Source organism: Podarcis filfolensis, assembly GCF_964270895.1.
Source record: "Podarcis filfolensis genome assembly, chromosome: 3".
Lineage (NCBI taxonomy): Eukaryota > Metazoa > Chordata > Lepidosauria > Squamata > Lacertidae > Podarcis > Podarcis filfolensis.
The window spans coordinates 43,568,950-43,584,887 of record NC_139606.1 but is presented as its reverse complement, the minus strand read 5'-3'; the positions used below and the strand labels follow the sequence as shown (position 1 = coordinate 43,584,887).

General features: G+C 40.7%; 1 protein-coding gene across 2 annotated transcripts in view; it reads left to right on the top strand.

Moving 5' to 3' along the window:
* The window catches only part of CNR1 (cannabinoid receptor 1), a 29,137-nt gene extending 13,485 nt beyond the window's left edge, over positions 1–15,652 (top strand). The window contains exons 1-2 of one of the 2 annotated variants that reach the window (XM_083608404.1): positions 3,099–3,241; positions 7,576–15,652. In XM_083608404.1, coding sequence (XP_083464530.1) covers positions 7,635–9,056 — 1,422 coding nt within the window. In that variant the 5' untranslated portion in view covers positions 3,099–3,241; positions 7,576–7,634 and the 3' untranslated portion in view covers positions 9,057–15,652. Of the gene's footprint in view, positions 1–3,098; positions 3,242–7,575 lie in introns of those variants that run through there. The other variant, XM_083608403.1, reaches the window with a different exon arrangement.
* Positions 15,653–15,938: the final 286 nt, after the last annotated feature.

Below are 15,938 nucleotides of genomic sequence, written 5' to 3'. Positions count from 1 at the left end.
TCATCCAATGATTACCAGGTGGTTTACAAAATAATTGTCTTCTGTGTCAGCCCACACAGGAAAAAGCTGACTTCCCATGTTGGGCATAAGATTACCAGGGGTGGTTGTCTCTCTAATTTTATATTATGCCACACCCCCTCCATGGTGGTCTCAAAATTAAAAATGTAACCGCTAGACCAAAATGGTTGTCAGCTCCTAAAGAAACCCAGCAGATATGGTACACAAAGCAACACCTGCTACAGGTGTTTTCTTTTCATGAAAATGCTTTTCTGTGCCTTCAAAAGCTGCCTGTCAGTAATTCAGGCACTTTATACTTTGTCATTATTTAGAATTGTTCCCATGGGGCATTCTAGCTCCTGTTTTCAAAGGGAGCAGCGACCTGGTTGGTGTCCTGATGCTTTAAAAAAGAAAGGGAGGAACAAACTCCTCACCTCCCTCATCTAAATGCAAACACAGTCCATCTGAAACTACCTCCCCCAGATTACCGGTAATACAGTCTTCTAATTTCCAAGTAATTAGACTAATAAATTAATAGCAGGTCAAAGATTAATTAGATAATATACATGTGCATTAAACAACCATGTAAATATAGGCATTTGATAAATATTTTCAACTCTTCACCTCCGTTTATCAAGTTAGCTGTAAATGTTGATCTCTAAACATAAATACAGTATAGTCTACAGTCATCCACACTCTGCTGGCATGTTGCATTTCTAGATTTGTCCATCTGAATAGGGCTGAGGAAAGAAGGGAATCTGCACTTAAGAGATGGCAAGGAAAACTGGAGGGCTGAATCTACAGCCTGTTCCTGATCTCCAAATGAATAGGCCAGGATGACTACACCCTGCATTGGGAAGTGGCTCCAGAGATCATTAAATTTGGCCAGGGATCATCAAATTTGAATTGTTCACAAATTATTTACAGAGTACCCAAGAGAATCTTCCTGCACAACCACATGATAGTTAACTTGAGGGCTGATTTTGTGAAGTGCGGGAGAGATCCATTTCAACGTTTGGAAGTTTGCAGGATGTGAGGCATGCAGGAACAAGCCTTGATTGATCTACACAGGACCCTTTAGCCTCTCCAGGGGAGGACTTCAGTCTTTCACATTTCAGCAGCACTGAACTGGTCATGCTGCCTTAACCTACCTCTGAGCCTCTCCCAGCCAATGCTATTTGGGCAGCCATGCAGCTTACTATTGATAACAACTGTGGTGTTTAAGGCAATCATGAAAATTTCTGTTTTGCATACATTTTAGTTCACATTGTTCTGTCCGTCTACTGCACTCTTCCTCTCCACACATAGAAGTAAGAATGCTGACAGTGTTACATTTTTTAAAGTTGCATATCACACTCTCACTTTTCCATGCACCCCCCCCCCCCCCAAATCTTTCATTTCTTCTAATCTCACATTTTAAGTTTTCTGTCTCTCTCTGCTTTAGAGTTTGGAGCACTTTTCAATGCTGTACTGGTCAAAATGCTTAAGAGTTCAGGCATCCTTTTTTTCAAAAAAGCTGTCAACATAAGCTTCCCATCTCAACAGCAAAGGCTCACCATTTTGTAAGGCTTGGGCTGGATCCAGAAATGTGCAAGCAGAAGAAATTCTGGCGCTGAAGCTGTTCTGCAAACCTTTGCCCAAGAGCTAGTGAAAGGCATTGTTGAGCGCAAATGGTGGAAGCTTGTATCGCTAAGTAGACTTGGGCAAGAGATACACAATGCCTGCTAGATTTCATTTCCCTTTTTATTGTGTAAGTATCTTTTCTTTGTTGGAAAAAGGGTATTCTGCTCAGAGAGGAGAACTTCTGGATGTAACCCCCTTTGTTTATTTTATTTCTTTAATTATTTGAAGGCTATGCTTGTTGTTTGTTTGTTTGAAGTGACAAATGTCAGGTTTCCCCTTGATGCCCCCTTCTTGTTGTCATCAAGTTTGAGATAGGATGAAGCGCTACTAGCACTTGAGTATGCTTGCATGAAGAAAGCACTAAGAAATGATTTATTTTTTAAAAAGTATTTTGAAGGATCCCCAAGTCCAGTAATGGGTTGGTCTTATATTCTTCACATATCATAGTTTAAAGGCATATGTACCTAATTTATATTAATAACAAACCCCCAAATTCATTGTATAATTTGTTTTGATCCGGCTTTAATAAACTTTCCCTCCTATTTTAATAGGTGCATTTATACACATTGCTAGTGATTTGCAATTATGATAGTCCCAACAGCAAACAAAACAAAATTAATGTCAGCAGCATCCTCCAAAGTCTAAACTCTGTTCTAATGAACTCCCTGGTACTTGCAAATGAATTTCTGTCTGCAAATACAATAACTTGGAAATTACTGTAAAAATCTAAATGCACGGGTGTGGGGGGGAATTGAAATGCAGGGTGGGATTTGCTTTTCATGATCCCATTAACTATGGTTCTGGCAAAGCATATGCATACAGAGTAGTACTTTGCTGAACGTTTGTTAAAACATAAGAGTGTCTTATTAGCATTTTCAATAAACATACGATCTCACACACTCTTGTGCTTCAAAGGTGGGGAAAGAGGTATTTATTCTGAGTAGACTAACAAATCATACTCACTGCAGCTTATCACTGAATACTTAGGCTTCATGAAAAATTGAAAAATGTTTAAAAAACACTTTCCTAACTGTCTGCTACTGAATGATTTAAATAGCAATCCCTTGTGTTATAGAAATAAACATATTTAAGTAAAGTCACTTCTATAAATTTTTAAATGGTTAATTGAAACATTATGTACAACACTCTGCCTGTATTATAAATGAGTGAGGTTATTTTTGCTTTTTGTTTTTAACTGTGTGGCAGTTTAAGTCACCAGAAAACTATTTGTTTTCTAGCATTTCTGCACTACATGAAATATTGATACATTTTGCTTCAAGAATGGCTATAAATTATAGCAGTCAGGGAATTAAGTTTGATCACCTGTATAATCTGTCACGAACATATGTGGATAAATGCTACATTGATTCCAAATTCAGTCTCACATATTTTAAATCTGCTCTTTTAAAAGTTTACTTAGGTTTAAAAAGGGTTTATTTCTGCTTCCGTTCACATTATCAGGATTTTGTGTCATAAAAAGCAGACTTTGGGTAGAATCCAATTGACATGCCTAGTGCTGTTGCTAGGAGGCAGAATCGGCAAAAATGGCGTCGCCTCCTCCATTAGAAGATACCGTCTACTGGATCAAAAGCCCCTGGCACTTTATGCAAGGACACCAATGGTACAGAGCTTTTTTTGAAAAAAATATGTTACTTTGTTCTTGTAGTGATGAATGCTCCAGCACCAAATGGCTGAGCTCCTGTGATGACATGGCATGTTTGTGAACATTCTAGCTTCTCAAGAAACAAAGCTGTAAAAAGTGCTTTCTCATCAATTGAATTAAAATACAAACAATTGGAATAATACAAAATGCAGTTAGCAACAGCATAATAAAAATACAGAGTGATAACCAGCTGAAGTGTCCATCTTAGCAGAGTCTATCCATAACAGTATTTCTGAGACGCTTCCATCTCTATATTTTGGAAGACTTAATTATGAACCAAGATTTGCTGAGCCAGCACTAAGTCATATGCAGGACTTCCCTGCTCATCATTAGCAACACTTACTGTTTTCTACCCTGATTTTTCTTTATTCTCCGTTGAATCCACTGTCATGTTGTATAGATTTTAAAATAACTTTCTGTCAAAATGACAGGTGGTACTATTCCATTTGCATCTTCCAAATGTATGTCCATATTGCTTTAGGACCCACACAATCTTTCCCCCCCCCCATGCCTTAGAATTATAGAATTGTAGAGTTGGAAGGGAGCCTGAGGGTCATCTAGTCCAACCCTCTGCAATGCAGGAATCTCAACTAAAGTACCCATGACAGAGGGCCAGCCAACCTCTGCTTAAAAACTTCCAAGGAAGGAGAGTCCACAACCTCCTTATGGGGCTAGGGAGCTTTGGGCCTGGAGGCGGAATGTAGCCCTTCTGGCTCCCGGAATTCTCCACAAGCCACGCCTCCTCCGTTTCCTCCTCAGGCCACACCCCTCTCTCCAGGCCACACCCCTTCCTGGCTCTGATCTGACTCTTCCTCAAGTACTTTTGCATGGTTGGTATGTGTCCTTGAACTATGTTAATGCTCCTTGCTTGCCTAGAGGACGTTTAAAGAGGTGCGTGTACAGCTGGAATATAGCCTACCATGCAAAGGGTAAGAAGCACAACCTTTGCTCCACCCACATTTTGGCTCAGGCCCCACCCACTTTTGCCTTACCCCGCCTCCCCAGAATGTTGCCCTTGAGGAAATGCTGCCCTTGGGCTGAAAATGTTTTCCCACTCCAACTGCCCTGAGATTGACAGGTGTAGGGCGGTATACAAATGTAATAAATAATAATAAATAAATAGTACCTTACCCTGACAAATATCTGTCATAAAATTTGCACTGCAGCAAAGGGAAGGGAAGTTGCCAGTTTTGTTGGGATTAAGACATTACACAGGATCCAGAGAAAGGAGTTAGCTGTATGAAGTGTAAGAAAGCCCAGAGACTTTGGTAGGTAGAGTAAGGACTGACAGAGAAAGAGGAATCCAAGGAAAGTGTACGTTAAGGAGAAGGAAGATTGAGGAAATGAGCAAAGGTGACCCAAGAACACAGGCAAAAACAGACTAAGGGGTATCTGCTACCAGACTTCCACATATTGATTCGAATAAGCTACAGGCTATCACCCCAGCTGGTGCCTCCCACCACTCCTGTGCATCCAGCCCATGACATTGAATGGATTAGCTATTTTTATATATACTCTTGGCAATTAAAGGCAAATTCCCTATTTTGTTTACTGGCAGATCTATGGAGCGCATCGCAAATTACTGTATCTGGAAATGAAGCACAAGTAATTTGCTTCTGTTCTTCTCAGCTCCCCGTCCCCCCCCCCAATAATATTAATCCATGTTTTGTTGCTTTGATGTTTATTTATTTAAATTTTTTTTATCTTGTTTTAAACAATTTGCTGAAGGCAGCTCATAGTCCAAACATAAAACATCAATAAAACCACAGTAAAAATGAGAGTTAAAATTACAATGACATTTACAACAACCATAAAATACCAATTTAAAACAGTAGAACCACAACGCAATACAATAAAAAATGCTTGTTAGAGCAAATGAGTCTTACTTGCCTCCACCCGAAAAGCAGGCGAAGAGTCACAAGTACATCAATGGGGTGACAGTTCCTAAACCTTGGGACGATAAAGTAGAAGACTGTGTTCTTGCCTCTCAAATTTGACAAGACATAGGACATTTGTAATTGGATTTCCTAACATTTTCATTTTTGCCTAAATGCATCCAAAGGATAATCCCAAATGAGAGCAAGCAGAGACAGTAAAGGGAAAGGGAGGTTAACCTTACCCTGATACTACTTTCCCCATTTAAATTACCCCATGAAGTGTATGTGTTCTGCCGCAGGACTAATAGCAGCATCAGATTACATGGGAACACGATATGGTGGTTAGTTCCACCCCTTTCCACACTGTTTTCATAAAACATGGAGTCCCCCATGGATGTTTTCCAGTAAAAATTAAGGTGTCATGAGATCCAATAAAGGATCTCCCCCATCTTGGCTGGCCTGTCTTCTTTGCCATGTTCTGTGACCAAACACCCTTTCTCACTAGATCTTTTAAGAATGGTGCCAGGACTGAACTACAGTTAGGCACTTGCACATGGGGCTGCCCTTGGAGATGGTCTGGAAGCTGCAGGTAAATCAGAATGTACCTTGTTGGTTTGATTGGGCTTCCTGTCCAATTCAAGGTGTTAGTACTAGCTTACTAAACCCTAAACACCTTGGGAGCCAAGTACCTCAAAAAGTACCTCCCTCAGTATAAACAATCTCAGGCCCTATGATTGCTGGGGAGGCCCAGTTGGTATGCCACTGCTGGGCACAGACCACTTGGTTCTGACCCATAGCTGGGCCTTCTCAGTATAGTTCTCCATTTTTTTCAATACATCTCCACCACCCCCGGCCCTAGAGGTACATATGTCATCCTCATTATTAACATCCAGGAGGAATTTTTTAAACTTTCCAGGCATTTTGATCACTCTTTCTGGAAACTGTGAAATTATTAGCTATAACAATATGTGACTGCTAAGAATTTTTATTCATTCATTTATTTTTTAAAAAAATTGTTTTGTTTTCCTCTTTTGTTGTTTGCTGTCCTGGGCTCCTTTGGGAGAGAAGGTGGGATAAAAAATGATTAAATCATTGTTCCGCTCCATTTGCTATAGAGCTGGTGCAAAAGGTCTACTGTTAATGTAAATATGGACATGTGGAAGAGGGGAGTGAAACCTAACCCCTCCCTTGTGTCATTTCACTGTTTTGGGGCACTTCTGAATACCTTTCTCCCACACAGCTCATTCCCCATATTGGAGCTGGGCTGAGTGAGAACACCTTAGAGCACCTGAGCAACAGCAACAACAATAACAGGCAGCAAAACAGGACAGGCCGCCCCTGCCTGCAGGACCTCATGTGCTTAACTGGTCTTGGATGTTTGGAATAGTAGAGACCCAACTGTAACAAGTGTATTGGTGACATGTCATTCCAAAGTTCTGGATGATCTCATTCATTGGCTATAAATCGCACAGTATACATGTCAGTGTTTACCCACCGTGGAACTATGAACAAATGTCTCCCAAGATGCCCAGCAAGCATGTGCCAAGTCTACCCTCTGGGGATTTTTGCCTGAAAGAATGAAATAGAACCATTGAAGTCCTTTGAGGGCTATAGCTATTCTAAATAAGGCATCAGAACATTGCTATCAATAGTATCAAAAGTTGTGGACCAATCATAGGTGATTCACATTTATTCTAGGGTGTAGCTAGAGTAAGTGATTGAACACAATTAATCACTCATTAGTGAGCCTACCCAATACTTCTCTACCATCGTCATGTATGCCCAACACTGCACAGTAGAGCTCTTCCCTGTGATTTGGGCCTTTTCCAACTTGGCCAGCATTGTGATACAACAGAACTCTCCGTGATCTGCTGTGATTAATTCACTAAGCATTTTAAGGATAAAAATGCTAACATCCTCCTTGATCTGATGTTACCACTTCTGCAATCTGGCTTGCAGATACCTAGTCCTGGTTTGTTGGATAATTTATTTGGTTGTGGCTTAAGGATTTGGACAAGATTTTTGGAGGTGTGCATGCTCGCATACCACTTCCCTGTCTAATCGATTTGGATGAAGGAATTGAGGGGGCTCTCGTCAAAGTTCCATTTAGAAAATGTATCCAGCAGAACTAGCTATAATAATTTAATAAAAATTAATATATTCTCTAATACTTCTCGTGCTCTACCTTCAGTCATTGCATTGCATAACCATGCCCAGCAGTCTAGACATTCTACATCTGAATGAATGTGCACTTGATGTAAAATATGAGACAGATCCACCATTAGGTAAAATAAGCTTTGCAGTATTGTTGGATGTTAGTCAGCTAAGCTGTTTACAATACTTTTTGCCCTTTTCCTATAATTTGCATAGTTTGCATATAGCTAATTAAGTTTGGTCTTCTTCCCTCTCTACTAGGATTGCTGCCTTTTCCTGTCTTTCCCCCCCACAAGCCTGCATAACTGACACCTGGGGTTATGAAGTCAGTCCTAGATGGCCTCGCAGATACGACCTTCAGAACAATTACGACAGATCTTCTATACATGGGTTCCAGCGATATCCAGTACGAAGATTTCAAAAGTGACATGGCTTCCAAGTTAGGATACTATCCACAGAAATTCCCTCTGTCTTCTTTCCGAGGCGATTTCCGACCAAAAATGACTGCAGGAGAAGATGCCATCCTGGGTGGGCACCCACAGGATCAGATCAACCTTACAGATTTTTACAACAAGACCTTGACCACCTTCAAGGATAATGAGGATAATATACAATGTGGGGATAACTTCATGGATATGGAGTGCTTTATGATTCTGAACCCTAGCCAACAGCTGGCCATTGCAGTACTGTCCCTTACTCTGGGCACCTTCACTGTTCTGGAAAACCTTCTGGTCTTGATTGTCATCCTGCAGTCCCGAAGCCTTCGCTGCAGGCCTTCCTACCATTTCATCAGCAGCCTGGCCGTAGCTGATCTCCTGGGCAGTGTAATCTTCGTCTACAGTTTTGTTGACTTCCATGTTTTCCATCGGAAAGACAGCCCTAATGTGTTCCTGTTCAAACTGGGTGGAGTTACAGCCTCGTTCACTGCCTCGGTGGGCAGCCTTTTCCTCACCGCAATAGACAGGTATATATCTATACACAGGCCCTTATCTTATAAGAGGATTGTCACCAGATCGAAGGCTGTTGTAGCATTCTGCGTGATGTGGACCATAGCTATTGTAATAGCTGTCCTTCCTCTGCTGGGCTGGAACTGCAAAATGCTCAATTCTGTTTGTTCAGATATATTTCCTCTAATAGACGAGAACTATCTGTTGTTCTGGATTGGGGTCACCACTGTACTCTTGCTTTTTATTGTGTATGCCTATATGTACATACTGTGGAAGGCTCATAGTCATGCTGTTAGGATGCTCCAGCGCGGCACTCAGAAGAGCATAATAATACATACTTCAGAGGATGGTAAAGTGCATCAGATTACTAGGCCGGAACAAACACGTATGGACATTAGGTTGGCCAAAACCTTGGTCCTCATTCTTGTGGTTTTGATCATCTGCTGGGGTCCTCTACTTGCAATTATGCTCTATGATGTCTTTGGGAAGATGAACAAGCTCGTGAAGACTATCTTTGCCTTCTGCAGCATGCTCTGCCTGCTGAACTCCACCGTGAATCCCATCATCTATGCTCTCAGGAGCAAGGACCTGAGACATGCTTTCAGGAGCATGTTTCCACCTTGCAATGGGACTGCACAGCCTCTTGATAACAGCTTGGAGTCTGACTGCCAGCACAGACATGCTAACAACCCAGGTAATGTCCACAAGGCTGCTGAAAGGTGTATTAAAAACACAGTTAAGATTGCCAAAGTGACCATGTCTGTCTCCTCAGACACAACTGCAGAGGCACTGTAAAACAAAGACCTCTCGACACCATAAGAGAACAGATTAAGAGAAAGCAAGAGAAATTCATGGCTTGTTTCCTCCAATGTAACCATTTTTTTTAAGTTTATCATTTCTAAGTGACTGTTTTTATGAGTCTTGAGCCGTAGCCCCCTCTTTTGAGTTCTACAAATAAGAAGTCAACTGAAGTTTTTAAAAACAGATTTTTTTCCATTGGCAAAATGCTAATTTACTAATAATGGCTATTATAGTATACAAAAAAAATCACATTAATCAGTGAGCAAGATATACACACTTTAGGAAGCTTATTGAAAATTGAAACATACAACAGTTTAATTAGAAAGTAAATTTTGTAATCATAGGTTTTTGTTTTTTTCTAGTGTGAACTATGTTAATTGTCTGTAAGTAGGTTTTCATCCTCCCCCACACCCAAAGCGGCAGTACTGGATTGTAGGAAATTTTGTACCATGTCTTGTGAGATGTATGATGTTTTACTGTATGTTACTGATATTTGTCTAACCAAAGTGATTAGGTAGACTTGTGTGGATGTAATGTAAAGTATGTGGTGATGTAACCCCTCCCCACCCCCCACACCATGAAAATACTTCCTGTATTTTGAAGAATTCCTATAAGGTATTTTGAAATTTTTACATTCTTAGTGGTTTTTAGTGAACTTAAAAGGAAAGGCTTTGCATTTCTTCTGCTCACATTTGAAATCCCTATTAAGTTTTTTTAAAACAAACAAACAAACGTGTAAATATGGAAATAACAGAAACAAAGGAACATAGAATACCTTTGGGGGAAAAGGAAAAATACACTGGCTCAGACTGAAAAAGATCTGTGTGTCTCCCCCCCCCCTCAAAAAAATGCCATCTTTTGTCTATAAGACTGTTGGCTTTTTATTGGAAATTGTGTGAATGCCAACATGACCCAAAAGAAAGTTATTAGGCAGTGATGTCTTTAATAGGCAACTGCTTTTGCATTGGTCTGTTGCTGGCATTGGATTTGCGAAGACAACATGTGTTCGGTTCCATGTACAAAGTTCAATCACTGTGACGTATACTTGAAAATGTGTTTCGTTCCTATGTCCCAGGTTTAAATAGATTTCAAACCTGAAATGCCAAAACATCAGTCTTCAGTAACAAGAGGATAAAGTGTTAGTATTAGATTAAAAAAATGAATGTGTATATATAATTAATTAATATCTATGTAGCTGTGTGTATCGTGTACGTATTCTAAATAACCGTGGTTACATTAATATTACTAAGATAAGAAACTGTGACCAAATGTTTTCTCTGTACTCCTTACTGCATTCTTTGCACATGAATTCTGTTTCTAAAAGTGAGTTCTTCCAACCAATCAGCAATGAGCTTGCAGGATCTATTGAGCACACTTGTAAAATCATACTGAAAACAACAACCCAATATGATAACCGAAGAGAAGTATTTTAATATATGTAGCTGGCAGCCTGATTAAGATGGCAGAATAATGCCACAATAATGACAGGAATGATTGGAGGAAGCCGAGTGTCTCTGTGAACAAATGTAAGGAAATTTAAAACAGTCATCCACTCGTGTCAGAATCAAGCCCCCACTGCAACAAAATTAAGAACCCTCTCAAATTCGATGCTGCACATTTGTAGCTTCTTCTTTTTTTGCCAGAACTAAGAATGCAGGAGACAAAAATTGAAATGCCAACCATCTGAAAGGTAGCAACCTTAAATCACATTTATAGTAAGATAGTTGGCCTCCTGTTGCTAAAAGAAGGTTACTCTGATCCAGCAAAGGCAGCTCAAACAAAGAAGCAGACTGCTATATTAAGATTCCTCTTTTTGATCAGGTCCTATGAGTGTGTGTGGGGAACCAAACGTGGGTAGTTTTCTTTTTTAGATCCTTGCATCTTGCACCGAGGATTGGGGGTGGGTTTCCAGTTGCTGGGCTGCAACTTGTAGCTTGCGTTCCAAGCACCAGATGGACAGCATTGTGTGAATCTAGTGCTGTCACACATCTGCGTGAAGGCAGATCACGAAGAGCTGTGGGGGCCAGTCAACAGTAGATAAAATAGACACTGAAATAATTAAAAACCAGGAACATGCAAACTTAATGCCATCGTCTAGCAGAATGTAAAGTGAAACTGAAGCTGTAGCTAGAATGTAGCCTGCCGAGAACTAAAGATCCCGAGTAACATGACTTTGGAAGCTGACTAGGGCAAATCGTTTGCTTTTAGAAACCATACAAGTTGATCCTTTGATGCTCAAGAGAGGAAAGGCAACCCTATTCAGGGTTGGGAGCTGAGCAAGTTATCAAAGAGCAGTTCTGATATGAAAAACTTCTCCATCTCTAGTCTTCTTCCTCCCTGCTCCACATCTGAAGAGTTTTACTAGAATACGGCTCCTTTCGGAAAGAGAGTATATGGGGAAAGCCTGCCTATACTAGATATCAGTATGATTTCGATGTAAGATGGGGAAAGAGGTACAAGAACAAGTTTCAGGAGCATCTAGCAATGAAAGCAAGGAAACACCTCCTCACTCACAGCTTGGGAGTTCTTTAGTAACATTGTACAGTAGGGAATTCCTAGCCTGCGGTGGCTCAGTGATTCTTGGAAGCCCCAATCTATTAGAAAGAAGGAAGCACAGGACTATAGAACAGGGAGAGAGATACTAGTTTGTGGCATGCTGCTTTTAAGTTCTATGACTAAAGGGGATCTAGCAAAGAAGAGAGCTATCATTCCTGAGTGAAGTGCTTGACATTTTACCACTGCTCACACTAGTTCTTTTCCAGAAATGAAAGTGTTACACCAGAAATGGCTCTGCCACCTCTATGGAGTGGGCAAGCTTTTTCATCTGAAGTGCCACAGTCCTTTCTGGACAATCTAGGGGCCACAGCGGTGGAGGTTTTAACATGTTCATTGGTTCAGCATTGTAAGTTAGGTGGTCACCTACAGAACGAATTCTATTTGATTTGATGTTTGCATTCTTCTCCAGCAACAGTGTTGAGCTCAAAACAGCTCACAATAATCGCAGTAGCGTTAAAAAGCAACAAGCATTGTAATCATTATAATATCAAACAGAGTAGCAAACCAGAAGTAACAAATTCATCAAAACAGTCAATGCAATTCAATGGAGGCGTGGTAATTCAAAATATCAGAAAGAGCTTCTGGGCCCTGTGCAATAAAACAGTTCCATCCAGGGGAACAGCTTGCCAAAACCACCAGGCAAGTTGCTAAAAGGCAAGATGATGATGATAAAAATGCAAACCTTATTTGTTCATAACTATGTCAAAATACTGTACAAAATGTTGGACTTGGTGTAGAACAGATCTGTTCTATTCTACGCATGTTCCTGAGAGGTGTAGCTTGGCAATCAAAAGGGACTGGATTATTTCTGGTTTGCTTCAAGACATGCACAAGAGGGATATGCCACGACTTCTGCCAAGAGGGCAGCTGTGCATTTGTTACTTATTTCATTTGCAGAGCTGCCCCCTCCACTGAAGCAAATTCGCAAGTCCTTGCAAGCAAGCATCCTCCATATGTGCATTGAAACTTCCCACACACACACTTGAAATAGCACACTTGATCAGGGTGTGTAACTTTCAGTAGCGGTGGAAAACTTTTATCGTCCTCTATTTAAAAAACAGGAAATGAAAAGATAATTCTGGTAACTACTTGGGTACCTCCAGATAATGTTTACTGAATATTCTGAGCTCAGTGCAGGCCACCATGGATGCAGCACATGATCAGAGGTTTCTCTGGGGCATAAGCCTCATTTTCCCCTCCCCTGCAGCATGTACATTCAAGCAGTCCCATGTGGCAGGCCTTTCTGTGGAACTGGAGACTTGTGCTATCTCTCCATATCCCCATACAGCACCTTGTCTTTCTGATTGGTTAAAGAATGTGAGGGCCCTCCCCCATAATAGCATAGCCCATTCAATTGCTTGTGTGTACATACTGAAGGGGGAGATAAAATAGGCTCCTGTGCTGTAGGGATTCTTCGGTGTGCAGGTGCTGGGTCTATGATGGGCTGTAGTTTGTAACTACTTTCTTCCTTTGACAATACATCTTCAATCTGAAACAGTTTGGGAGGAAAGAAAACCCAGAGGAGAAGAAAAAAAGATAACTTTAAGAGCCATTTTTGAAACTATTCTTGTGGTTTTAATGCACACTGTATGGGTTTCTGTTTATGTACAAGATCTTAACTTCTATGTAATTAAAAAAACAAACTACGGGACAAAGGGGCTGTCTTGGCACTAAACATGGTGCTTCTTGATATAATAAGAAACAACATTCTGTGAAATAGTATGTATTCATCAGTATATTTCATTCCCATATGTGAGTTTAAAGAAAAGTGCTTCTAGCTGTGTGTATTGTCCTAACAACATTTTTCAACCGAGCTGGTGGTGATGTCCCTACAAAATGAGCGCAAAAATGCAACTGCTGCTAGATACGCTGCATAAATTAGCTGCACTTAAGCCATGTTTTAGAATAGTAGTTCTTAAGGCTGGGAAGCTGCTTAGGGAAGGAAAGTTCATTCAGCCAAGGGAAGGTATAAACTCAACTCTGATCCCTCCCAGTGGGTGCCAGGAAACAAGCTAGTCAAATGCCACCCTCTCCCAACCAACACATTATTATTTCTATTTATTGGAACTAAAAGTATGTATAGACACTTCTGTCACTTCTGGGGACTGGTGCGACACCTTTTATTATGGCGAGTGTTTTTAAAATGATTCTGCATCACTGTTATCTGGGACCCTTAAAGCATATTGTGGCCAGTACGTCCTTTTGGGGACGCACTTTAAAGTATCTTTCTAGGCTGAGAAAAGCAAGCATTGCCGATGGAATGGTCAGAGTTCTGTGCACATTCCAGGGTGTACACAGAGCTCTTATGCAAAGAGGATTCTATTCCAGTGCAGGCTGCTTCTGTACATGCATGCCTCCACGTCTATGTCTGGAAGTACTTATGTACATGAAGAATCATCGCAGGTGATGGTGGTGTTTTTCCTAATCCTGTTTGGGGAGATACAATACCTGTGACCCTTGGCACAGAGGTTTCATTTCGCTATAGATACCTAAATTCAGCAACAACCAGAAAGCAGTAGATGGGTGCCACCTCTGAATGGTAACCAGGAAGGGAAGGAGCCCTGCAGCTTTTGCATGGTGTGTCTGGTGGAGGCAGCGGAGCCATGTGGAGGAACTCCACATGGTTAGAAGTGCCACTGATGACATTGACTCATAGCTGTGCCTGGCACTGCTGGCCATTCGCCAGCAGCCACCTGCATGGTGCTGTGCAAGCTACCCCTTCCCTCAAATGCCTTCAGCAGGTACCCAAAGCATGACACCCCTGCTCGTCTTGGTCACCGGCTGCAATTTTCACAGCTCACCACTGCCTAAATCAAGGGTAGGAATTGGCCCTAGCCAGCACGGCCAACAACATCTGTTGGAGCCACTGGTTCCCACCTGGCCTAAATAGATCAACCAATTTTGAATATGCGTAATCTCAGCCAACCAGATGCTCAGCACAAGCAACAGGGATGACCAACACCTGTTAAGCCCTGCTTGTAACTTCTAGAGACATCTAGCTGGTCTCTTGCTGGAGACAGAGCAATAGACTCCATGGGTTTTAGTCTGAGCCACTAAAGCAATTGCCCTATTCTTAGGCAGCATGGACAGGCAGTTTTTGTCATTGAGGAAAGCTTATTTTGAAAATAAAGCTTCCTTTAGATCAGTGATGAGGAACCTACAGCCTCCCAGCTGCTGTTGGAGTCCTTTCAGTCCTGGCCATCATGCCCAGTGGTCAGAGATGATGGGATCTGTTGTACAGCAGGATTTGAAAGGGTCATAGATTCCCACCCTTGCTGCAGATAATGCCATTTTCAATTGTTCACATTCCCTTGGGAATAGCCTGGCAGCTTATCTTCACACTGTTTCACTACTCACATACCCACTCTCATGAAATGAGTAGCTCTGTGGTTTAACAGTTCTATGTATTTATTAACTTTAAATGTTGTGTATATCTGTACCAGAGACCATTTGTATTATGTGCATATTAGATTCTCAGCAGTCTTGATGTATATTTGTATATTACCTCCTCAATGCCGTGCAATCACTTATGGATTTCTTTTTCTTGCACTGATTAAAATGCCTCTTGTATCATAAATAAATCCTTTCTTGTGGTGATATAGGGTTGAATGTATGTAAATAAAATTAAAAACATTTAAAATGTCAGCTATACAAGCAGTGGCCTAAAAGAATAATAATAATCAAGTCTGTACTTGTAGAATAGAACAATTAAGTTGCTGTGACATCTCAAAATGTTCCAGGGATGCAATGTCGGAGAAAGGAAAGTCTTTCCTTGTGATAATATGAAATTGCAAAATTGGATTTCTGTAGCTTTTTATTTTTATTGTTTCCGAGTGGAGAGCCTATCTCTTTTAATGTCTGTAAATCTAACATTATTACTTTTCACTTTGAAGTATATTGTATTGTTAGATGTTTGTTTGAGCTGGTAACATCCTTGCAACTGCTGCAATGTTTCTGTTGGCAACTTGTATATTACTTTGTACACAAGTGTACTGGTAAGACTGTCATTAAAAGTAGCTTCTACCATTAAACTACCTATAGCGGAATAGTACTTCTGTAATATTACCAATGTATTACTACCATACCATATTTTATTTCTTCAGTGTAATTAAACTGTTATTTATTCAAAGTAAAATTATGTTTATTTGAATCTGAAACTATGAAATTGTCATGTGGTGTCCCCGGGAGATTCCTTTTTAGATCTCATGTCTAATTTTTCTACTTCCATAACATTTTTCAAACCTCACAGATTTTTAAACGCCTGCCCAGATTTCTGAATTCTCATTCCACCAGCATTTCTTTAGGGTATCTTGTGGTATC